The sequence below is a fragment of the Camelus ferus genome, chromosome 3, assembly GCF_009834535.1.
Source record: "Camelus ferus isolate YT-003-E chromosome 3, BCGSAC_Cfer_1.0, whole genome shotgun sequence".
NCBI classification, from domain to species: domain Eukaryota; kingdom Metazoa; phylum Chordata; class Mammalia; order Artiodactyla; family Camelidae; genus Camelus; species Camelus ferus.
In genome coordinates, this window is record NC_045698.1 from 85,244,722 (window position 1) to 85,271,245 (window position 26,524).

At 35.1% G+C, this 26,524-nt stretch overlaps 1 protein-coding gene across 6 annotated transcripts in view; it reads right to left on the bottom strand.

The window, feature by feature from the left end:
- Nucleotides 1–362: 362 nt before the first annotated feature.
- CEP120 (centrosomal protein 120) overlaps nt 363–26,524 on the bottom strand; it is an 83,019-nt gene continuing 56,857 nt past the window's right edge. For all 6 annotated transcript variants that reach the window (XM_032476593.1, XM_032476594.1, XM_032476592.1 and 3 more), the window contains 4 exons: nt 25,134–25,256; nt 18,469–18,567; nt 6,022–6,167; nt 363–2,194 (listed from right to left, as the gene is read on the bottom strand). In XM_032476593.1, coding sequence (XP_032332484.1) covers nt 1,960–2,194; nt 6,022–6,167; nt 18,469–18,567; nt 25,134–25,256 — 603 coding nt within the window. In that variant the 3' untranslated portion in view covers nt 363–1,959. The remainder of the gene's footprint in view (nt 2,195–6,021; nt 6,168–18,468; nt 18,568–25,133; nt 25,257–26,524) is intronic.

Consider the following 26,524-nt stretch of genomic DNA (forward strand, 5'->3'; position numbering starts at 1 on the left):
CGAAAGGTCTGCGGTTACATACAGTTCTGGGGAGACTTAGTACTCGCTCACCTACTTGCACGCTCACTCGCTCATTCATTCATCTGCTGTAGTCACAATCAACTCCCAAGCACTGACTGATGATCATTTAGTAGAACAAATCGGTGTAAATACATTAAATGCCATTTACGAATGAAAGAGCTGCTGCTGAAGAACCACAAAAAGGTGTTAAAATTTTAGACTCTCCCAGTCAATTTTAGGACATAGAATCTAAGTATCTGCAGTGTAAGCACTTAAAAATCAAAACTACAAAGCAACCTGATACAGGAAGTGCCAGGCACTTGCCCAGTCTGTTTGAAACAAAAGTAGCAGACTACTCAAACTCAAATATGCACACAGTTAGGCTTTTTATTTGTTAAAATACACAGCCAAAAGATAACTTTACAGACGGCAAACCACACATCCATTTTAGAAACGTCCTTTTTGTTTCTTTAAATCTAAGGCCCCCTCTAGTGTTTGAAAACAGTCACACGCAGCACACAGTGCAATTGAAGGCACATTTTACCCGAGAGCTTCTGAAACAAAAAGAATCCATTCATGTGGCACAGAAATCAGTGAGAGAAAATGTCTAGCCATAATTAGTAATCCATATTCCTGCTAAAATTCACATATTCATTATTCCCTCATTCAGTAATTTCTCTCTTTACTGCTGGGTTGTGTTTAGATTAATACTTGTTAACAAGGGGGAAAAAAGTATGAAGTGTGTAGGGCCTTTTTAATTTCCCAAACAAGAAGTACGTCTCCTTGAACACAGCAGGAAGTTCAGTGTTACCGCACAGCCTGTTCTGCCTTTGTAGCAGCTATCAGTAAACAGCATGTACTTCCTGAACTACAGACAAAGGTATTACATTTGGGAATAAGAAATTTTAAACTACATACATTTCAGGACTCATCTAAAAGCATAAAGCTTTTCATTACCCTGTAAAATGAGGTGGAAAATGTTGCTTTGAGGGCAAATGTTGCCTTTGAAGAATATGATGTACAGGAATTCTTAAAAATGTATATACTGTCATGGCACTACATGAATCCAATGACTTAATCTCTGGTACTTTTTGTAAGACTGATTAAAATTAGGGGGAGTAAAAAATAGCACGTTTCCATCACTCTACTTTCTTAGCTAAAGCGTTTATGCATCTGTTTCCAAGTTATATTACAGAGGGTTTGAGTTAACAACTTGTATAACAATTACTGGAAAATGAAACTTCTATTTTCAACAAAAGAAAACAATGTAAGCTTGAGCAGGAAACTGACAGAAAAGACCTTATTAAGCTATTACTTCATATTCCTAAAAATTAAGAGTGCACTAAAAATTTGAAAAGTCAACAGTTGTTGAAACAAATTTAAACTCTAGTAACTATTTAAATAAATGACTAATTTGTCACTGAATAGATCACATATGGCTTCTCTGCACTGATCCCGCTTTCTGTTTTCAAACGTGTCACCTGCAAATGTTATGAGTTAAAAAGTGATTTTTACTGATGTAATTCACATACCATTTACAAGTGGTCTCAACTTTTAAGATATCTATATTCAAATGAACAGGACAGCATTTTTAAAGTGCAACATATACTCTTCTGGCTGAACATAAAAAATTATGTAACTGGAAATTACTTAAATCATTTCTCTGAGAGCGAATTTAGTGAAAAGCTGTTTTGAAAGTTAGCCATGAAATTATAAATTCTGAGAAACTCTGAAAAAGTCATTTAAAATGAGTAGATAAAATGCAGTTACAATAAACCAGAGTGGAGAGGTAGCATAAAGTAAATAAAATCAAATAAATACTATACAGTAACATAAAAAAAGTTTGCTTATAAAAAAATTAAATTGCTTTTTAAAATATCCATTTTCCCTTCTTTTGAGGGTTTTACAATTAAATCAAAATTTAGAACTGGAGTCTCTGTAAAGATTTTCCAAATGTTATTAATTACTGGCATTTTTTTTTGCCAAAACCTCTCTGATCTGTCGGTCGAGTTCACTTATTATTCGATCCTCGTGATTATACACACCCGTCTTCATCAAAGTATCCCTTTCTTCTATGAGGCGAGTCAAATAATCATCCGAGCCTTCTTCCAGTGTACTGCCATGTGGGCCGTCCGTTTTTCCACTCGCAATCTCTCTGGAATCCTGGTACTGTTTTTCTTCTTGTTGCCTTAACCTGAGAAAGTCAAGAACAAATGCTACTCTAGCAGGCAACAATCACTGTTTGGGTTTCTGGTTAACAACACCACTTAAAAACAAAATGATTTAATGGTAAAATGTTTTTAGTAATAGTTGCAGGAACAAAACAAAAACCACTTGGCTAGCCAGTTAGCACACACAGAACTAACTGTAGAAATGAAAACTGTAGAAATTTTGGAAATGTGTAGAAGCAAATAATTATAACCTTACCAGAGATAATCAATCTGAGTAATAGTTGTTTTGTATTTCTTTTCAATTAAAAAAAAAATGCATGTATTTTAAACATATTTTTCTAAAAAGTTAGTGATATATATGCAATGCTATATGTGTATCACTTATTAATGTTTTCCTATAACATTAAGTGTTCATTACGTGGCTTCATTACATTCCATCATTTGGAATATACCATTATTTAATCATCCTTTATTATTGATCTTTAGGTTGTTATTAAACCTTTGTTGTTTTTTGAACATAAAATTTTTTTCTAAATTAATTCCACAAGTATTTGTACCAAGCAGTGCTAGGTTTTAGGGATACTGCAGAGCATCAGAAAGATTATTTTCTGTTATTGTGAAGTTTTGTCACTAATTATTCATAGAAAGTGAAATTCTACAGCTATGAATGCCTGGTTCAAAGCTCATGTACATTTTAAGAGTCTGTATTGATAGCTTCAAGTTACGTTTATGACGATCTTATCTAGGAGATGAAGAAAGGGGAGCAGATGCCAGTCTGGGGTTTGGGCATTTCCAGTGGAGTATCATTAATCAGACTGCCTTGAAAATGGGGAGTATACTTGGCGTTACCATCACTTAGTCAGTGGACCAAGTTTGGACGTGGAGTAGGTTTTCATTTAATTTGGAATGTACAACTGAGACATAACTAACTTTATACTCCTCTATATAACTGGCTACAAAAATAATTTGTAACAACTCCAAAATTTTGCCTTTGTAAGTAAGATAAAAAGCAGCTGAGTCTAAGCCCCTGCTTTTAGGTGGTCTTCACAGTAAGTAAGCCAACAAGAACCAAATCCACTTCTGAATTTACACGTGGCATGCGGGAGAGGGGGGAAGAGCCAGCAGGTGAGTGTCCTGCCCTGACCGACAAGGAGCTCTGGGCCCCAGAAAAGGTGCAGGCTGACTGGTAGGACACAGTTGTGTTTGTTCAGATGACTCTCTGACACTTGGATTCCTAAGATTTCCCACAAAAGAATAGGAAACTGAAGTATGCAGTCCAAGAAAGACACCAAAAACTCCATCTGTTCTAAGAAAAAAAAGCCTAGTGAGGGCCCTGAGCTTTGGAACTGGGGTGGAAATCAAGTGATTAATGGGATACCGGTAAAATTGAGCAATTCACGGGGAGGAGTAAGATAAGATTACTGGATGGTAGTTTCTCCCTCTCCAATTCTTACAGCTTTCCTGGAGGAAGAGGTGTCCTCTAGGTAGAATAAGGACACACCATGCCAAACTGTACCAGGAAGTCCAACCATTTCCCTGTTCATCTGTTTATGCATGTTATGATAAATGAAATTTTTACCCAACTGAGTATCCCTGAGAATTCTTACTAAAATGCAAATCATCATTCGTGATCACAACAGGATTTGAGAACACTGTAGCTGAAGCCCATAAAGTTATCAAAGGAAACCTGACTTCCTTGAAACACCACGTGTGGACTCCACTCGCCCAGCTTTGTGTCGCTTTGTAGAACTGCCCTCTTAGAAAGTTCCTTTTTATTATTGAACTCAGTATGTGTCTTTATACTTTCCAATAACTGGCTATGATTCTGTTCAAGAGGCTATTAAATGGCAGCCCTCTAGATATTTGAAGAGAGCTTTCTCATACTTTGCCCAAGAGTTCTTCACAAGGTCAATATCTCTCACTCTCCTGAACACTTTTTGGTCCCCTTCCTTTGGGAGCTCTCTAGGTAGCTGATTTCCCTTGAAGTCCGTTGCACACTGGTAAGAACCCAGAGGTGGCTTTACCACAGTGAGTGTTGGACCCTCTTTCTATGACTGTCCCCAGCTGCACCGGCTCTTTGCCACTCCGTTCTTAGTCGCCACTTAAATCCTCCTAGGCTTCTTCACTTCAACTGCTTTATTATGTCTTCTCTATCACTTAAGAAATGTTTTTTATAATTTATAGAGAAAACTCTGCTTTTGTTTCTAATATATGTAATCTTGTTGGTTTCAGTCTTCCCTAAATCTTAATTTATTAAGATACTAATAATAAGATTCAATTTTGCATGACCTACACATTTGATAGGCGGATGGCTATCTTCATTTAAACCACCAAAACAGTGCTTAGCAAACAGCAGGGGCTTAACAGGTATTTGCTAAACTAAAAGCAAACATGTGCTATATATTACAGCAAAATATTGGAAGGCAAGGGGCATGTTATAATTAATTTGTAACATCTTTCAAGTCTATGACATAGTAGACACCAAATAAATACTTGCTGAATAAAAAGAGAGTAAGAATAATAGTGTGAATTGTGCCCTGTAGTATATGCACTGTAGACCTCGACCTTTTCCAACTGACATTTATACGTAAATGTTCTAAATGCAGTTGTGTAATTCAGCTCCAAATCCACCAAATATGGTGACTGAACTTTCCCAGTTTATACAGGGCTGTATCGTGGGATGTTTTGTCAAATCTATGAGATACGCACTGAGTGGTGTCTTCCCAAAATTCATACACTGAAGCTCTAGCCCTCAGTGTGATGGTACCTGGAGGTGGGCCTTTGGGAGATGCTAGCAGGGACCTCGGGATGAGATTAGGGTCCTTATTAGAAGAGACACAGGAGAGCTTGCTCTCTCTCCCCCCACGGCGAGGACTCAGTGGGAAGCTGACTGTCTACAAGCCAGGAAGAGAGTCCCCACCAGAAACTAACCATGCTTACACTTGGATCTTGAACATTTAGCGTCCAAAACTGTGAGAAAATAAATTTCTGTTGTTTAAGCCCACCCTATGGTATTTTGTTATGCCAGCCTCAGCTAAGACAGTATGATTTGCTGCAGCAAAAATACTAGTCTCTTGATAAACTAAGTTAAAAAGTCTTCCTGTAAACTCCGCTCCAAAATAAGACAGTAATTTTTTTCTTAGACTGCTTCCTAGTGATTATTCTCCTAACGTGAGATACTTGTGACATTGTTCCTAAGACGGACATGACACTACAGAGGAGCCCAGTGTTGCCTAGCAGTTAAAAACGCAACCTCTGCAATCAGGTCTGAGCTCTGGCTCCTCCATTTACTAGCTGTGTGACCTTGGAAAGGGTGCTTAAATCTCTTTAATCCCTGGTTTCCTCATCTCTAAATGGGGATAATATCTTCCTCAAAACGTTGCTTTGAAGATCAAAAACAGTGGAGACAGGCATATGAGACATTTAAAATAGTTCCTGACACACAGTAAGGGCAATAATTAAGAGCTATTCTTTTATTTACATTAATAATATAACTATTTGAAATTTCTTGTACTTTATATAATTAAAAATTCAGGATAATCAGTTACCTTGAAATAGTAACAATAATCCTGAAATTGTCACACAAGAATAAACTTTACTAATGTTATGAGTGGAAACAAAAAAGCTGAATAGATTTGATACAGCTACACTCATGGCAAAAAATGTGAGTGTAATGGTCTTTGGCAAAGACTTCGTATCACACAGGTCAGCTACGTTTTACACACGATGTACCCTATTCTTGAAAGGCCTGATGTACTTTTCCTGGACCAATGACCAATTAAAAAGTTGTCCTATTTAAACTTTAGTTTTTGTATGGAGAAAACAAAAATAATTTTTTAAGCTATTATACCTGTTCAGTTCGTTTCTTATATCCAACAATTCTTGTCGCTCAGTTTTTACTGTGTCTTTTTCCTCAGCAGCCAGGTAACGTAGTCTCATTTGTTCCAATTCTTCTTGCTGTTTTTTGAGACGAGCCATTTGACTTTCTTGCTCTCGCTTGAAAGAAACAAGCCAGATTTCTAATGTTAGGAATAAATATATTTCTATGACTGTGACTTGTGATTCTAATCCTGTTAGACAGTAACCGTGATACTGCCACACACTGCAGATTTTGTGAGTCGCATCTTATCTAGAAATGCCCAGGTTGTCTTTAAAAACTCCATGACTTTCCTTCCTGTTATAAGCCGTAAACATTCATGGTCCAGTCAGGACGGAGGTTAGCTGAATATCATACGGTAACAAGTTAAAGGCAAGAAAGAGTCTGCTGTCAACACAATGAGTTGCCACAGGACCAATGGTAAGAGCAGCATCGAAGAAATGGTTAATTACACAAAATTATCTAAGAAATTAAAATTATACAAAGAAATGGTAAACTATACAAAATACAAATTATACAAAGAGGTACCAAGAAAAATTCAATACTTGGCCCTGCACTAGTAACTAACCCCACTCCTACCTCAGGTAATAATGTATCTTTTCTACTCTTCCCTCCAGGCTCACACAAAAATCTATGTACATGATAAAATTTCTTTAATATAAATATGTAACACTACACAGAATGGATATTCCATAATTTATTCAACCACTCTCTCAAAAACAGACATTTTGGTACAAACAATGCTACAATAAAACATCCTCTCACCTAACAGTTTATAAATCTTTCTACATATTTCTTTAGGGACAAGAGCTTTTCTTTCTCTAGGACAGAACCCCAAAATGGGAGAGCCAGATCAATAGGTAATGTCATCTTTTTTTAAAAAGAAAACAATGAATGATAACAGAAAACTGCCAAATATTTATAAATGTACATTTTGATCAACTTTCACAAAGTGAACTACTCACATAACCACCAGCCAGATCAAGACACACAAGATTATCACAACCCCAGAAGTCCCCCATGTTTCTTTCCTTGTCACTAACCATTCATCTTTAGTAAAGATAATTACTATTCTAATTTCTAACAGCACCAGTAAGTTTTCACTGCTTTGAAGTTTATATAAATGGAACGGTGCAGTGTGTGTAGTTGATGATTCACATTACTGTGTCGCATTCCACTGGATGATTGCATGGTTTCTTCATTCCCCTGCTGAGGGACATTTGGGTTAGTTTCCAGTTTTGTACTGCAGAGCTGATGTGACCATTGTTGTACGTGCCTTTTTGCACTTATCTGTGTGCACTTCTATTGAGTATATACCTACGATTCAAACTGCTTGGTCATAGGGTATGAGAATTTCAGTATTAGTAAATATTGTCAGACAGTTTTCAAAGTAGTAGTGATGATTTATAACCATTCCGGTGCTCGATATTCTTGTCAGTACTTGGTAATACCATTTTTTTCCCATTTAAACCATTCTGATAGGTTAGTAGTGATATTTCATGATTTTATTTTGCAATTTTTTCAAATACTGATGAGGCTGAACTTGTTTTAATACTTTAAATGGTATTCTTCTTTGTAAAGTTCTTGGTCAGCCATTTGGCCCTTTGCTCTCCTTGGCCATTCGTCTTTCCTTATTGATATGTTTGTAGTTCTTTATATATACTGGGTAGGTCCTGTGTTAATTATTCAAATTGTAAATATTTTCCATGTGTCTTCGTCTTGTGTTCTAACTCCTTTAAAGGTGTTTTTAACTTAATTTTAATATGATCCAAATTTAGCTTTCTGTTCTTTACTGGGTAGTGCTCTCTATGTCCAATTTAGGGAAATTTTTGCTGCCTCAGTCTTGAAGATACTACTTTATGTTACCCCTTGAAGCTTCATTTAGATCAAAAATTCATATGCAATTGGTTCTATGCATGCTGAGATCAAGTTTCTTTTTCTATCCATAGAGAATTACAATTTTTAACCCATATAGAGTTACCAATTTACTAGCAATATTTACTGGAAAACAATCTTTCCCCCCACTGCCTGGGCTGTGTTCACTGTCATACCTCTGTCCTCTTATGTATGAGTTTATTTCTGGATTCTCAAGCCTTGCATTAAACTTGACTGTCTTAATTACTGGAACTCTTGTAACAATAGCTCTGGATATCTGATAGTAGAAGTCTTCTATCTTCAAAATTCAGTTATTCTTGATTTCTGTATTTTCATATAAATCTGAATTTCAAGGGTTGAAAAAGAAAAGGCCTGCTGGAATTAGGATTATGCTGAATCTACAGTTCAATTTGTCCAAAACTATTATCTTTACAATATTGATTATTCAATCACTGAACACAGTTTACCTCTCCATTTGTTCAGATCTTCTTTAATTTTATACTTCCCTATATATTAAGAGTAGCATTTTTCTTTGAATAGTGTGCATAGGTATTTCAAGTTTTTAAATGCTATTGCAAATGGCAGGGTGTAAATTTTTTCGTTTAATTGTCTCTAGAGAATCAAAAATGCTATGTATATTCTGATTTTGTTTCCAGCAAAAAACTTATTAATTCTTAGTTAATATCACTTATTAATTCTAATAGGTCATCTGTAGATACTTTTTGGTTTTCTAAGTATAAAACAATTGTCATCTGTAAATGATGACAGTTTTATTTTTCCCTTTCCAACTGATAACACCCTTTCTTTTGGCCTGTTTCACTGGTAACAAAGTTTTTAAGAAATGGTAATAGATGGCATCCTTCTCTTGTTCTCATCTCGGGAAAAACTTTAAGATTTGTCATAGATTCTATGTAAGTATCCTTTATTAGATTAAGAAATGTCCCCTACATTCTTAGTTGGCTAAGTATTGTTATTATAAATGGGTACTGACTTCTGCACTTTTGATCACTTGATTTTTTTTCCTCCTTTATTTTTTAAGGTGGTAAATAGCCAACTTCCGCTGTTTAATAAACTTCGTTGTGATGCTTACAAGTTTTATATCTATATTCATGAGACTGACTAGCCAATTAATTTTCTTATAACTTCTCTGTCAGATTTTAGGATCAAGGTTACGCTGGTCTCATTTTTAAAGAAGTCAGACGTATTCTCTCTTCCTAGTTTCTGAAACTGTTTGTGTAACATTAGTGTTATTTCTAAAATATTTATTAAAATTGTTATGTGAAGCCATTTGGGTCTGGAGCCTTCTTTCGGTGAAGACTTCATTACAGATTCTATTTCTCTAGTAGTTGTAAGACTACTATCATGTTTCTGTGTAAGCTTTGTAAGTTCTGTTTCCTTAAACACTCCAACTTCGCTGACTTTGTTTTTCAGTTTCCCCATAATTCATTTATTCATGTTGATTATTTCCTTCCTCCTAATTTCCTATTCGTTTACTGACTACTTGACAGGGATATTTAGAGAATAGATTTTTATGCTTTTCTTATTTTCCAAGTGAACTTGAGGTTAAAAACTTCCGTAAGGACTGCTTTCATTAAAGCTCATGTCTTGATAGGTTTTAATTATTCAGTTCAAATTCACTTGTGGTCTCCAGTTTAGCCATGGGTTATTAAGAAGTGTACTATTTTCAATATTGTGAACGTTGATTATCTCTTTTTATTAGTAACTTCTAGCTTAGTTTCACTGTGGTCAGAGAACATATTCTGAATTACAACTTCCTGAAATTTGTTCAAAATTGTTGTTCAGTTTGACATATGAGCAATTCGGCTAAATGTTCCAGTGCGTAGAGAACGATTTGAATCCTGGACTTTTTTAAGTATCCTTCTGTGCACACCGATGGTGACAGTATCTAGCTCTTCTAAATCTTCATTTTCTGTTGTTGATTTGCTCTAGCAGGTCCCAGGAGAATTACAGTAAAATAAACCATTATTATGAATTTTTCTATTTCTCCTTTTAGTTCTATAGATTTTTGCTTTATATAAATTTGTGGCTGTTACCAGGTACACACAAATGTACAACTGTTGTCATCTTCCAGGTGACTGACCCTTTTGATTATAAAAACTCAAATCTTTAACTACAGTAAGCCTCTTGCTGTAAAGTCTTAAGTACTGTTGAACGTTCATTCTTTGAGTTAATATTAAGGTATTATATACTTTTTCCTCTTTTTAAATTCAGCCATTCTGTATCTTTATATTTACGGCATCCTTATATCTATCTAAGTAGCATGCTATTGTTTAAGTCAGTTGTTAATTGATTGTTTTTAATGACAATGCTTAGTTTTTATCTATATTTAAAGCAATTGGTAACATACTATATGGGTTTAAATTTTTACCTGCTACTATTGTCTGCTTGTTCCATCTATTTTGTATTGTTTCTCTTCTTTTGTCCTTTTCAAGATGAATCTAATATTTTGTCATTCCATTTTCCCCTTCTTTCAGCTTGTTACTCATTCTTACTCTTTTAGAAATAATATAAATTAGGACTTCTACAACCTCACGGATAATGCAACACTTTTAACATTTTAACCCTATTTATCCCGTCATCTCTTTTGTACTGTTATTTTTGTCATGAATTTTAATTCTCTATACATTTTAAATTCAATATGTTGGGATTATTGTTTTCTCCCAGTTTTTGTTAGTCTGAAGAGTCTCATGTCATTTTGTGAAGGGCATTTTCACTGGGTACAGAATTTTAGGCTGGCAGTTATTTTCTTTCAGTACTTTAAGGATGTTATTCTGCAGTCTTATGAATTCCTTTGTTTGTTTATTTAAAGTTCATCTGTCAGTCTCATTGTTGCTCCTATGAAGGCAATGTCTCCCTCTACCCTCCATGGCTTTTAAGATTTTCTTTGCTTTTTGGCTGTTTTAAATCAGCACTGTTATTAAGGCTCCCCTGGCCACCCTTCTATGTGATGGCACAGCAGAGAGATGGCCATTTATGACCTGGGAAGCAGGCCCTCATCAGACAGAGCCTGACCCTTTGTACACTTGGATCCCAGACGTCCAACCTCCAGAAAAGTGAAAAATAAATTTCTGTAGTTCACGAGCCGCCCAAACTAACGCAGGGGTCTGTGCTCACACCAGAGGTAGTCGCTCTCATATACCCTTATCCTGTGTTGTACTTATGTTCTTTGTTGTATCTTCTATCCTTTTTTCTCTTCCAGCTTGGATACTTTTTATTGGCTTGTCTTCAGTTCACACATCCCTGGTTCTGCTGTTAATTCATCCACTGAATTCTTACATTTCATTTGTAATAATACTTTTTCAGTTCCATATGTCTGTATGATTGAAAAGATTCCACTTTCCTCGCACATTTCTCCATCGTATCACCTATTTTCTAGAACACAGTGGTAGTAGTTATTTCTAACTCTGTGTCTGGTGACTCCAAAATCTGGTTTACCTGTTGATTTATTTCTATTGAGCAAAAGACATAAAAAGGCATTCCACAGTAAAGACATAAAAGTCTAATAAACAAAGAAAAAGATGCTCGAAGTCAATAGTCAGGGAAATGAAAACTTAAGCCACACAGTGATACTATTTCAGACCCACCACACTGGAAAAAACTAATACGTCTGATAACAGCCAAGCATTACACATGTGACACATGTGTGAAGAATAACAACAATTATATACCACTCTTGGGAACTGCAGATTCACGCAACCACTTTGGAAAGTGAAGCAGAAATGAGGGAACCCTATTACCAGAAGCTCTACTTTTAGATACAAACACTAGAGAAACTCTTACATGTTAAAAAAAAATTTTTCAGTGTTGTCTTATTGTAAGAAAACTGGGAATACTCATTTTTATAAAGCAATAAAAATAAACTCTAGCTATCTGCATCAGAATAGCTAAGTCACAAAAACAACTTTGAATCACACAAGGTAGTCACAGAAGAATGATTCAAAGAGAATATTTTCATGCATAGTTTAAAAACAAAAGTGAACAGTGTTGTTTACCAATATTTTAAATATATCTTATAACATTATGAAGAAAAGCAAAGGAATGATAAATAACAAATTCAGCAAAGTGGTTACCTATGGAGAGGATGCAGGTAAGAAAGGGCACACAGAACACTAATCCTGTTTCTTAAACTAAAAGGTAGGGGTTGAGGTGCATAAAAATCCTTTTTTTCCCTCTTTGAAATATATGATATATTGAATGTATGATATATTTCATTTAAAAAGAAAGAAAAAGACATCCAGATAAAAATACAGTCAACTGTTATCTCTGCTTGAAGAGGTGATAAGGTTTAAGGTTTTTGGTGATTTTTATTTTCTATGTTATGATGCTCCAAAATTTGGATTTTTTTACACTAAGCAAATATAATTGCAAGCAGGAAAAAAAAAGGTCAATTATTAAATTTTAGGTTACTTTGTAAAACTGTAACTTTATAAAAGTTGAAACACTTTAATTCTAAAACACAAGAAAAGCCTTTAAATGCCTTGAATTTTTAATTAAGTACACAGCATTAATAATAATCACACATGCACACACAAAAATTAGAGGTTAGAGGAAGAAATCCTCTCTGCTGCCAGGTGCTTGGGTTAAAGGCTCCTCAATCAAGTAAGTATAATCTCTATTTTGCCTTGGCTGCCTATAAATCCCGAGAGGAGATGTAAACACACATACACTAGACTAAACAGCGGCTAAAACGTGGCCACTACTTACTCTCCCACTCACACACGCCATGGAAGTCTGTGGGAAAAAACTTACAACTAAACTAAGGAACTCAAGTCAAGTTTTCTGAAAATAACCCAGAGCTGACAAGTCAGTAGGAGGGCCTGGATGGTTTCAAGACACAGTTTTTAACCAAGACTTGGACCTCCAACTGTTTTCTTAAACAAAGATTTATACCCCATCCTTGGCTAAATTACTTATAAATTAATCAAATTAATTACTCTGAGTGGATAAGCAGGAGGCTGGACAAGATAGGGCTAATGTCAGCCAATGAAGTCTGTGTTGTTTTAACTAAATATATCAGCTTAATTTTAAACAGATCTACTGTGCACAAATATGGTAAGGGACCCACATCCTACCCAAAATCCTAGTTCTGTTTCCTGTCCCATGAACAAACGTACCTACTTTTAATATATCTGACATGATAAAAATGTTAAATTTCCTACAACAACAAATTCATACCTGTTAACAATGCTTCATTTATTTTTAAAAAGTGGTGGCTGTTATTCTTCTTACATAACTATATTCTAATGTATCAAGAAGTGTTTTTAAGTAACTACGGTATTTAGAACACAGGAGTAAAGTGATCATCTTAACTTGGAGATTGGAAAAAAAAGCAAACTAACTTACCTCTTACATGTCTAACAACTAGAACTCTTTTTTTTTAAAGTCAGTGTTACACATCATACCAGAGATACCAAATCCAGAACGTAGGGGTATCACTTGTCTTCTAGATTAGGACCCATTTTGTGCTATACTTACTTAGATTTCACAGCTGTCGCCTACCCAGTTACCAAAGAACAAAAATAGTTTACAACTTGGAAACACAGGCTTTTATGGTTGTGAATCAGAAGAAAAGATTTTTTCTAAATAATTGGAAGATTATGATTTTTTAATTCACAAATTGACTACACTAGGTCACCTGTGAGTAATGGAAATCTCTGTTTAAACATTCTTTTGGCAATAGGCGCTGAGCATTAGGTCTTATTTCCAAGCTTTCCCAGCTGGATTTTGTCATTAACATTTATTAACAATCTAAGATATGGCCGTCCCCGTCTAATCCGTACTACACAAATGTTTTGTATGGCCCTCCAGAGGATTTTGCCGTGACAAATTACTGGCAGAGATTATAGCCCCGTGGCTATTCACCAGAGGCAATGTAAAATTAACATGGTACTAATCCAATTTAAACAAGAAGTTGCACAAACAATCCTCTGAACAAAAGTAGACAGAAGATTCCAGTTTTATAGTTGAACACAATAAATGTGTTTTGAATAAAAAAAGTTTTAGGAAAAAAACTGAAGTAACTTTACACATACGAATTGTGCCTATTTGATAACGTTTATTAATTTTCATCCTCCAAGAGCAGTTAGTGGCAGAGCACAATTCCGTACGGTAATCCCAAAGTCTGTTACACTTCCTAAAGTGTTGCATCTCAAATGTGGTCTGTAGAACATCAGTGATTCCCAGTGACCTTGAAATTTGTTTACAGTGTTGTTTCTAAAGCAGAAAGTGTGTGGGATAAGGAATAGAAGTGGTCTGTACTGAAGATTACTGCACTCATGAAGGAATGAGACTATTTTCTTTCATGAAGCAGAAGTTTGGAGTTGAACCAGTGATTTAACACTATGTTTTCTTAGTACAATTACAGTAACAAGACAAAGGAGGCATCTGAACTTTCGTGATAGCGTCTCTGTTATGAGGCACAAGTAGCTAAAATTACTTTGCCAATGGTTTTTAGGCAAAAGGGTAGAAAAAAAACAGGAAAAGAGAGTAAGCAGAAAATAATGGATTAAATGGAAATATTCAGAAGATAGCAAAAGTGGATGTATGAGGACGCATGTGTTACGAAGGAGGGGCGCTTTGCTGGGAGGGAGCCTTTTACACTGAATCTCCTTTTAAAAGAGTCTACCTCTCGGTCCATGAACTGAGGGGAGTCTATTTAGAACACTGTTTTCTTATCTTCTTACATTAAAAAACCATCTCAAACAGTGAAAACAATGTTATCTGTCAATATACACATATGAACGAAACTTAAAAATCAACTTACTTAAAGTAATTAAGTTCTTGCCTGGATATTTCTTAATAAGAAACATGACAAAGATAATGAAATTATGTTTCAATAATTAATTACTCATTTCTCCAGAAGACATGCCCTTATCAACAGCTAACAGTTTTCCAGCTTTTCATTACTGATTCTGGTAATGCCTTATGATTAATTACCATTGCATTAGTCTCTTATCTTTCATAAGTTGCATACACTTCTTCAATGGCAGGCACTGTCCTCCACTTCTTCCCTATTTACTATTTTAAAGCTAGAATGATTTCAGATCTAATACTGATGCTTAAAACATTTTTTTAAACCATTTCTTCCTTAGCTATGAGTGACAAAATACAATGATAACCCCACTATCTTGATTTTCTAATAGCTGTTTTCTCTTAATTTGCTAACTTCATTTGCATTTCTTACCACTCTGCCATATTCTTGCTAAATATCAACCCTCCCAGCTGAACTGTAAGCTCCCTGAGGGAGAGAAATGCATTTAGAGCACCTGGCATCTGCTAGGGACGTACGTGGTAGGCTGTGTATAATAAGTGCCTGCTGAAGGAATGAACAAATAATTATAGATGTTTCTTCACACTCAATGCAGTCTCATCTCTTTACACCCCAACTTTAGGAAATTCACGTACTGACACTATTGCACGTCTGCACATTTAGCCCTTATATAGGTTTTTTCCTTCTATCAGATTCTACAGAACATCTATTAAAATACCATCCAAATACTAACTACTATTATTACTGAAACTTTACGAAATCCCACTTCCCTACCACTATTATTATATAACAACATCCTCCTAATCTCTACATTTAAACATTTTCAAATTATTGTTGGTGTTCTATTGTTTCCTGAGACAGCTAGTCAGTCACAAATCCTTCCACTATTTGTTCTGTTCATCAATATCCAAAGCTACCATCTAGTTAGGTTCCCATTGACCAAAACCAAGAACACTACACAATAGCTTTATGGCTCATGTCCTTTTAACAATGGTTACATTTACTGAGCACACACTATGTACCAATATCTGTATTAAATGCTTTACAGACTACTCATTTAATTCTCAGAAAAACCTGTGAGAAAAGACTTTTCGTTGTACAAAAGATGAGACTAATCAGAGAAACTGGTATTTCCCAAGTCGCAGAGGTAGCTAAGAGGTAGCGCCAAGATTCAATCCAGCCCTCTTGACTCCCAGGCTGTGTTCTCAACTATGTGTATGCTGCCTCTGATAGAATTTGTATCCCATTATTTTTAGCAGCCACTCTCATCACATGACTTGCTTGCTCCTAATTCCACAGGGACGCCTCCCTATGGTACTACAGATAACCTAAATATTTTGGCATCATGACTTTATATTAGCTTCTTTTTCAAAGTCACTTTAATTCTCATTGCCAGAGCCACTCTATCTAACAGTCAGTGATGGCATTTTCCTTCCTACCACAGGCCAAGTCATGACTTCTGCTTCAGTACTCAGTCAGAAATCTCTGAAGTCTTCCATGGCTTCTCTTTGAAATTCTTTCATTATTTGGCTTCCATGGAATTAAACCATAAGATTATAAAGGGGAAGAGGCTCAGCCTGGACTCTGGTCAAGTAATTCCAATCCTAGCTCTATTCTGTCACTTAGTACTGTGTGATCATGCGTGATCAACTTAACTTCAAGTCTCAGTTTCTTTCATTAATGGAAATAATACCTGCTATACGGGGATCTTGGTTGGGATTAAATGAAAAGATACGAAAGGCTCAGCACAATGCCTGGCACGCAGTAAGCCTTCAGTTACCGCTGGCTGCTCTGTCAGTACCGTTGTAATTATCCTCTTTCTCGCTAGGTGCCATTTCCTTTATCAGCTTTCTTTCCTCCTCCTTAAAACATTTCTACATTCTATCTGCCACAGCTTCAATTATCACCACTGCAAAGGATTCCCTTCATCTGTTTTTAATTAAGCCCAATTATCCTTCCAACATCAATCCATATTTCTTAACTGCTCACTGAATTTCCTTCTGTAAAAATCAAAACTCCTTCCCATGCCCCAGTCAGCTCTTGGTCTTAATAACTGTATTTCCAATGCTGGAAAACTCTCTTTCCATACACTAAGGCTTGAACCTTTGACATCCCACTCTGCATTCTGATCAGGTACATTGCACTGTATAAAATCTACCAAAACCAGTTCTTTTATTTTATTTTATTTTTTTAACATTTTTTATTGATTTATAATCATTTTACAATGTTGCATCAAATTCCAGTGTTCAGCACAATTTTTCAGTCATTCATGGACATATACACACTCATTGTCACATTTTTTTCTCTGTGAGTTACCATAACATTTTGTGTATATTTCCCTGTGCTATACAGTGTAATCTTGTTTATCTCTTCTACAATTTTGAAATCCCAGTCTATCCCTTCAAAACCAGTTCTTTTAAAAGAATCTCCTTGTCACATTCCCACTGCTACCACTCAAGTTCTGGTCCTTATTTCCTGAAATGACTTCTAAAATGGGACCTCCTCTGTTCTCCAAGGAGAATCTATACTTTCTGAATTCATGCCTCTCCACCAGAATCATTCTACTCATTGTATTTACAACAGTTTCCCCATTACTTTCCTAAATCACAACCAGTTCTCCAGAGGTCCATCTCAAGTACCTCCTCTTCTAAGACACTTTCTCTAAGTTCTATCAAATAGATACACTTCCCCCTCCTGAGTACTCCAAACTGCAAGCTCCCTTTAAAGGCAAAGACCTGTTCTACTTCTATAAATCTAAGGTAGTGCCTTGAACACAGGAGGCCCTTATTCACTCATCTATCCTTAGTCTTTATGAACATTTATAAAACTTATTCACTGTGTGTAATATTTTATGCTTAAGCTTACATCTCAATTCATCTACAAGCTATGTTAAGGCAGACGGCACTATTTAGTCTCATGCAGTCTAGTACGTACTCCTCTATGAATGCGGTGAGCATTTAGTACAATACCACAAAGATTGTCTAATAGCATTTGAAGTTTTTGGAGACATTAAAAAAAAATACAGATCTGAAAGACGCTATGGACCAAACTTCACTCAGGACACAACAGATACATTTAAGAAAAGCAAAACTTAGAATAAACTAACCACGAGTGAGCCTTAAAAGTTTTAGGTCAAATACATGAGATTCAAAATAAAAATCTTATTCATGTTTTATTTGATCTTAATCATTTGAAGAAATTAAGAGCCCAAATGAAGATTAATTCCTTATGAAGCTAACAGCATTTGTTACTAAACAGCAGGAAGAAAAAAAAAAAAAAACTTAGTAGTTTCCTGAATTCTTCTTACCTAACACTTTTAAGTTCTTGAAAAATTATGCAAAAATACCCTGTGATTCCTTTCTCAATGAATAGATTACTGTGTCTTTCCAGGAATAACATTTAAAATACGTTCTTAAGTTCCTCCCCCAAAACGCACTCCTGATGGAAGGAAATTAATACTAAAGGAAAAAGAATGGTAGTTTTATAAGTGAAAGTAAAAGAAATTATTCCCAATTTCCTGTGTAGAGGATAATTGGCAATTTAAAAAAAGGACCTAGAAGTTTCAGTTTTTAATTAAGAAAAGGAGGATCTAATATGTAACATTTTTTTAAAAAGCCCCTAATCTCAAATGTAGCACTGAAGCTTCAAACGCAGACAGCTGAATATAACAGATACTGCCAAATATGCACACATGTAAAGAATCAAGGGAAAAGGACATAAAAAGAATAATCCATCATCAGCTATAAACTACATACCTGTTTAAGTCTGGCAAGTTCTTTCAAAGCTCGTCCCCACTGCTGCTTGTAATGCAGTTTAGACTTAGTTGCAGATTCCAACTTTCTTTCAAGTTCAACCTAACAGTGATTAAAATCATATCAAGTGAAACACTATACCACTGTGTACAATCACTGAAAGATAATATATACAAAGAGTCTGGCTTAAGAAAAGAGTTTATATAGTGTAACATACGACATCATCTAAAACTGTTATATAATTTACTGTAAATATTATGGCACGTGAACATTTTCTTGTTTAAAATATAGTTGTATTTTTACTGCCTTACAGCCCATACTAAAAGGAACTGAATCAGTCTTAACCTCCAGACAGTTGCTATAAATGTATTTTAAAAATACATATTACATAAAGATCATAGAGTGAAAAATACATTCATTTTTTACAAAAAGCAGTTCTGTTAGCATTCCAATTTAGCTGACACTCTCAATCTTAGAAACCAAATTATTCCTTTTGGAAGCCTGTCATTACGTGGAATTTTGTCTTACAATGATGAGAGCTAGTAGAGATACTTCTATAAGTCTATTTTGGCAAAAATCATAGAATACTGAAAACAGTGAAATGTTTTTATCAGAAAGCAGTTTACTAAGAAAGAGTACAAAGTCAAAAATATTTTAAGAATGGTAAAATAAACCCAAGAGGAAGAAAAATAATTTTCCTAATAACACTCAACTAACTTTTATTTTCTATTTTTCCTCAAATATATAAAGAAAAACACGAAAGAGATTCAATTAAAAAAATATGGTTATTTATACTTGCAGCAGGCAATCTGTTGTGCATGAACTGAAGCCAACTTGGCTATATTTTGGAATGTACTCTCTGTTTCAAACCAAGTACCAAACAAATTCATGTAGCCAACAGACAGTTTTACTATTTAAATGATAAGGTAATAATATGCCTGAATTATAGTAAAATACTGTTAACCAGTGTAATATTTTTATATCAAGTCTAGTTTTTCCCGTACACAAAACTCCTGATGTTTTGCAGAAAAATAAAACCCAAGACACTAGCCAAAAATTCAAACTTCAGAAAACTCAAGAAGAAAATGAAATGAAAGGAAAAGCAGATTGCCAAAATCCTTTCACAAAAGACCAGAACATTCTCTGCAGTAATATATGACTTCATGGAGTTAAGGTCTTTCCTGCTTTACAAATCCCTAGTGCTTGGATTTAAATGTGTTGACATTTCACAACTAGACTCATACATCTTAAGTTGAATAATACTCTGAGATTATTAAAGATGATCTCTCCCACTTATGCCCCAAAGATTTATACATATTACTGTGTAATTTAACAAGAGGACATATGTCAGAGGAAGAGCAAAAATCTGTTTTTTAACTGAGATAAAAGTAGTATTCAACTATAAAAGTGATATCGTGTCCCTGGGTTTTGGAGAAGGTTGAGTGTCCGGGAGAAGCCCCCGGATGAGGGTTAGGACAGATGAACCTAAAGAGATCGCTTATACCCACCAGACTCCATCAGGAAAAGCTGGGTTGGACGTATCAATTTTGCCATGATTACCAAAATAATTCATATTTGCCTAGTTATTCACAGTAATGTCAATCATGTATAATCAATACATGTAAATTTTTTATTCTTAACAAAGAAACGGTAGCTAACAAATCTGAGACACATAATATCATTTTTCTTATTCATCCCAAGTACCAAATCAGTGATTCCTAACTTTTTTTTAAGGATACAGATGCTTCTTTGATTCTACAGAAGTATATGGACCCAGTTCTCAGAAAAGTGTACACAACCAAAGTTTTGACATAATTTCAGGGCATTCAGAGACCTCACATTAAGAGCCCTTTTTGTGAGTAGATAAGAGACTAGGGGAAGCCTTTATTTGCATTATTTATGTATTCTTATAAGCCAAGTTATAGACTCTTGAAATGCAACCTTGGCGCAAGACCCAGAGTCAATTCAGAGGCACAGCAAGCACAGACTTTCACTGGTTCTTAGTTACCCTGTTTCTATCCTTGATACACCACAGCTCTAATTCTGTAGTGGAGGTATGGCATTTGCCTCTAATCTATTCTGCAGTTCCAATCTGTCCCAAGGAATTCAAGATTTCTCCCCTGAACTATTTTTCAAGTTTGATTCTTTTACATTCTGACTGCCATTTGCTAAGCTCAGGCTCGTCTTGTCTTCTCTTGTCTCCTCAGCCTCAGATGTATTCTACCTACAAATCTTGCAAACCACTATCATATCAATCTATTCTCTACTAAAAAATACCCTACAACATCTACTACTTGCCTCCAATATTGAGCCTGATCTCCTCTGCCTCGGTTTGGAGGCAGTCTGAAATAAAATTTCCATCCCACTTGCTTAACCTGCTTTCTTGGTATTCCTCAACAGGAAACCCTCTACTCCAACCACCAGGTTTGGGTCCCCTACACCCACCTCCTTATCCAAGTTACTTCCTGAGCCTATCAATTCTTTCTTTTCTTCACTGCTTACTTTAAAACTTCAGGTTCAGATCAAATTCTTCCTCTACATGGAGCTGTCTTAAAACTACTGTATTCTGGACACCAAATGATTTCTCCTTTCTGAATTGCAAAGAGTTGCTAGTTCACTCCCTGGTATTTGATTATTCATGGTCATTTAAGGTTCTATGAGCCATTTCCCCAGTCATATTACAAACTCATTAAAAGTGAGATCTGAAAAGATAATGTACTTTTCCTCTTACTCTTTTCTTTTTTCTCATTTTCCCCTTTGCCCTAAGACATGGGTCGGCACAGTAGCTACTTGCCAAATGTTCTTAAATACACAAATTTCAGTTTCTATCTAATCCTCTGTATGCCCTACTAGATTACAATGTTTTGCCTATGTTATGCTTTTTAATTCCCAGCTATCTTTAAGCCATCTAAAAGTCACTTTGAGCTGAAAGCAAATCATAAACTTATTCACATAATAAAGAGAATGAAGAATTCTATCTGGTAAAACTATATCTTAATGTTAACTTATTTTTAGATCATTTCAGTGAAAAAATGGGAATATTTGTATTATATTGAAGAGAATGAGTAATCAGAAAAGAAAAAAGCTCTCAGTCACACATAATCAGAGGTTAGACTAAATCAGGTATTTTTTTCCACTTAAGTCTTCCTTTTTGTGCTTCTATGTCTTTATTACTTAAGAAATAAGATTCTGCCCTCTTCTGGCTCCAAAAAAACTTACAAAAAATTTTCAGAACAGCTGAAAAGCCTTTTACTAGGCATATAAATATACTGGATGAATGTGTTAGAGCTAATATAGAGGTAGTTCAGTTATGCTTTATTTTTTTCCACAAGTTCATGGTACTGTTTATACTCTTAATGTTTGGTGATTTTCATCCTTTTGGTAGAAGTGTACTTAAAAGAATTTTTTAAATCACTTACAATTTATTTCTATAGTGGATATTATCTAGTATATATTCAGAAAAGATGAACATGATCACATTGTTACAATTTTGAGATATTTGGCCCTGAATTTCCCCAAAGTAAAGTGGAAATACTCCTGACACCTACTTAATGGAGCTTGTAAGAACTGATGAGGTTATTGTCTGAATATCTCAAAAAGCTCTAATATGCCACACATTTTGTATTTATAAAAGAAAAAATGCTTTAAAACTTGTTTTAATCAAAAGGGTTGGGAAATGTGCAGCTGGATTCAAGGTCATTGGTAGAGAAATAAGGCGGCCAAAAATGGAGACTGAAGGAATGGTCCAAATATGTAAGAAGCAGAATCAACAAGACTTTGCAATTACATAGATATGGGGGTAAGAAGAGGAACCAAAAATAGCTTGGCTTTTGAAAAGCTGCAGAAGTAGTCCATGAATTCAGAAACATTAAAAGAAACCCAGTTAATACCCTTTACAACTCATTTTTTTAAACCACACTCTTATTCTTGTTTCCAAACTTTCTTTATATTCACCCTTTTTGCTTCTTTAATAGTTCTGTCAAGGACTAAAATTTATATCTATTCTTTGACCATCCCCTCCTCACTTAAAGCTTCAGTTTCTTCTAGCAGTTAATTCCTTATCCTCAATCTAAAAATACTCTGATTTTCCTACCTCTAAATAAGCTTTTCTCAAGAGTTTCAGAGCCTTGGGCTACATACATCTCTTCTTGTTTTCTTCTCCTCTAGCCTTCTGCAACTTGGCTTCTTAAAAATCAGTGACCTCTTAACTGTCAAGCACACGGTCTTTCCTCAGCCATTCTTGACATTTCCCTCATGCGGGATTGCTTTCACACACTCATCCTTGAGACTCCTTTTCTTCTGGACACAACACTAGGTTGTTTTTTTAAATTACTTCTCTAAATCTTTTTAGCCTCCTTCTCTAACTCTTGCTCGTTCTCAAAGCTAAACTTTCCCCCTAAGTTTTATTATCGGTGTCCTTCCTAAACACTCCTTAAGTAATTACATCTACCTCCAGAGCTGTTACTTTACTCAAATGACTCCCAAATCTGTATGTCTGTATTTTCTCATTTTTAACTGCTTAGATTATTCCATTAGCATCTCAAATGTATTATGTCTAAAATCAGAATTCCCTACAATTTCCACCTCCCCAAAAAGTTCATCAAAATTCATTTCTATTAACAACCCTTCTAAGCCAGTCTTCTAAACTTGACAGTCATCCCTGACTTTTCTTACCAGATGAAATATGAATTCTTTAAGCAAACAGTTCCCCCATCTGGCTGAAAATTACCTTTATTTCCAGCTTTCTTATCAGGCTTATATGTCTTTTAAAACTACAGCTGACATTTGCGCAATGAGGGGGTAACATGCGCTAACCCTCTGTGCAGTCAAAAATCTGCATATAACTTGACAGTTGGCCTTTAGTATCCTGTGGTTCCACATGTAGTACTACAGTACGTATTTATTGAAAAAAATCCGTGTAAAAGTGGATCCTTGCAGTTCAAACTCATGCTGTCCAAGGGTCAACTGTACTCCTATAATGATTAAACTCTAGTTTCTATTCAAGTAATTATCCAGATATGCAACAGACTTTTTCATCTTCATACTGCTGTTCAGTATCTCTTGTTGGAATAGCCTTACCCATAGATTTACCTGTTTAAAGTTTCACCTATTCTTTAGGTTCCATATCCAATCTCATTTCTTTGTTATACTTAATGTGTTGATTTCAGCAGAATTGACTTTGTTTTCCCTTTGCATTCATGGTATATAGTAAGAAAAGGTTAGATGGTATCTGTTATTGTTTGTCTTTCACTCTAAGTATTTGGGTAAGTTCTTGTCTCCTTTTGTAACTCACTACTTATGTGACTCTATCCTGCACATTTGTGAATCATTCATAATGGCAGTTAGCATGGTAACATAAATAGGATACATCCTTGCTGGAAACTGAAAAACCAATTGTATCAGTCGGCATCCTGCCAGGAAGCCAGAGGTAATTTAATACAGGAAACTAGTTATACAGATAATGCAAGACCAGAAATGCCAAAGAGGATATGGTGAGGCAGTCTAGTGATCAGCAGCAGCAAGAAGCCCCTAACTCTACTGGGTAGGAGGGATTACAAAAGGGTACCAGGAAGCAGTAGTTTTTAATACCAGGAACCCACAAACTGGGGGTGTCCAGTGGGCTAGAAACACAGAGGGAACTGCCTAAAGGCGAGAAGGGCTGTCTGGTAGGAAATGGAACCACAAAAAGATATAACTACTACCAGAGAAAATAAGGGAGGCAGAGAGATTTAAAAAAAAAAAAAAAAAAAAAGAGTAGAAAGAACTACCTTGGCGTCTTCCCAACTGCCATCCAGCGATCCTGTTAGTGGCCCCTAGCCCCTAGTGGCTGCATGTATAGAAGAGAAAGGGCGAGGAAGCCTTCAATACAAAGCTGAGTGCAGACAGGCAATGGCTGACACAATTAAATTGTTAAACTTCTAAAGGTTATTTTCCTGAATATGCTGTATCTTTTTAATAATGCCTAAAAAATATCAAACTACAAAATGCAAGGGCATATACTGTCAAACTTAGATTGTCTGTGGGCATTACATGTTTTTTAATGCCTGGAACTTGAATATTCTTTCTATGTGGGCAAATCCAATATAAATGAGAATTAGCACGTGGCTTCCAGCCTTAGAAAACAAAATAGGGTGGCAATCCCTTCTTCCAAACTAAGAGTAGAATGCAGGCGTGTGATTTAAATACATGCTCCTATCCGGGACACTGCATTTACAGGGTAGTCATACGCAGAGAGAGAATTCACCATGGCGACTGCAAAATGAAGAGTTCCAAAGTATAACACTGGAACCCAGCAGACATGGCACCCAACAGTAGCATCCTGAGTAAACTTTTCGTACAGGATGGGCCCATGACTCGCTTTCCCCAGTTCCTGCCCATGTTTTGAAACTGATTCTTTAGCTTTCCTGATAGTTTTGTGAATTCCCTTAGTCCAAGAGTTAATTCAGTTCTATTGTTTGCAACCAAGGACTTTAGTATAGGCTGTAACTGATAAAAACCAAGAAATTCATGTATTGACAATGTCACGTGCCTCAGATTCTCTAATGTATTCTTTGATATCAGAAAACTACAGTTAGAGGTTACTAACATTGTATATGCAAGTATCATGTATTGATTTTATTAATTGATCACTAGGGCTAGTTAAGTTGCCATAAAATTGACACAAGTACCTTTTCCAAAGTGAGAAGATTTATCTCAGACTGTAGTCGGATTTCTGGTTTGTTGCTTTGCTGATCCTTGAACTGATGGAACTCTTTTTCCAAAATCTTATACTTATTTTCAGCATCATTAAGCTGCATTAAAAAAAAAATGTAGCCATTTTAAAACTACAGTATGCAAAGTTTAATATTACAGAATTCAACTGTTTTGTTTTTTTCTTACTCTAAGGCATGTTCATATTTAGAAAACTTAGAAAATACATAAATTATCATGAAGAAAATTAAGATCTTTAGGCATCTTAAAAATTTAGTAAAATCAACTGATTAACAATAAGACAAAAGGAGTATGAAATTTCTTATAAAAACAGTATCATGAGAACATCTTAAAATTTTAAGTGGCAAATGAAAAAGTCATAAAAATGCTAAAAATAACTTCTCAAAGTGTCATGTGTAAGATTGAAGATTACAAATAAACCTGATTATTAAGGAAAATAAGCTTAATTTGAATGCAGTATTTACTGTTCTAGTAATTTGATACTCTGGAATTTCATAATTCCAATACTATACAACTTAAGATAATTTACAATTATCCCTTCACACTTATACGTAAGAAAACTGAGGATCAAAGAGCTAATTACTGAGGCAGTGCCAAAGAGCCAGTGGGCTACTCAGTCGTATGAACGGAATTCAGATCTTTTCATCCCCTAGAATAATGCTCTAATGAAAGCAAGCAATACCTCCTTAAATTTAACAACAACAAAGAAGACTGCCTTAACTAAACACTTTAATTTCCCTTCAAACAGTTTCAGAACTACCAAAAAAAGGATATAAAGATGTTTTTCAAATCTGGGATTTTTTAAAATATCAAATGCAAATAAGTACTGTTAAAGATGCTTGCCGAAAACATACACCAATGTGACTATCTCCATCATTAGATAAAACAATTATCTATCTCTTTAGACATAAGACTTAACTAAATGTGAAACACTGAGAAAATCTGTAGCAAAAATGGAACTTATATTACGAATAATACTTGTTTTATGCTAATAATTACCAACAATTCTAATTAAGATTTATCTAGCATCTTTAGGTAATTAGTATTCCACAGATGGAAATTTTCCATGTAACTGAAGTTTACCTTTTGAACATGAAAACTTACATTTTTAAAGTCGAACAGAAACCTCTCCAAAGTATCTCTCACATTTTGTTTTAAACAAAAGCTAATAAACTTAATATTTGGCATTTTTTGACCATTCAGGGACATTATCAATCTACTACTGGGCATTATCAACCAAGCTACTAGGCACACTGGGCTCCTTTTCTTTTGCTAAGCGGTCCATAAATTGTATTAATGTATTAATAATGCATAATGTATTAATTAATTGTATTAATGTATTAACAAA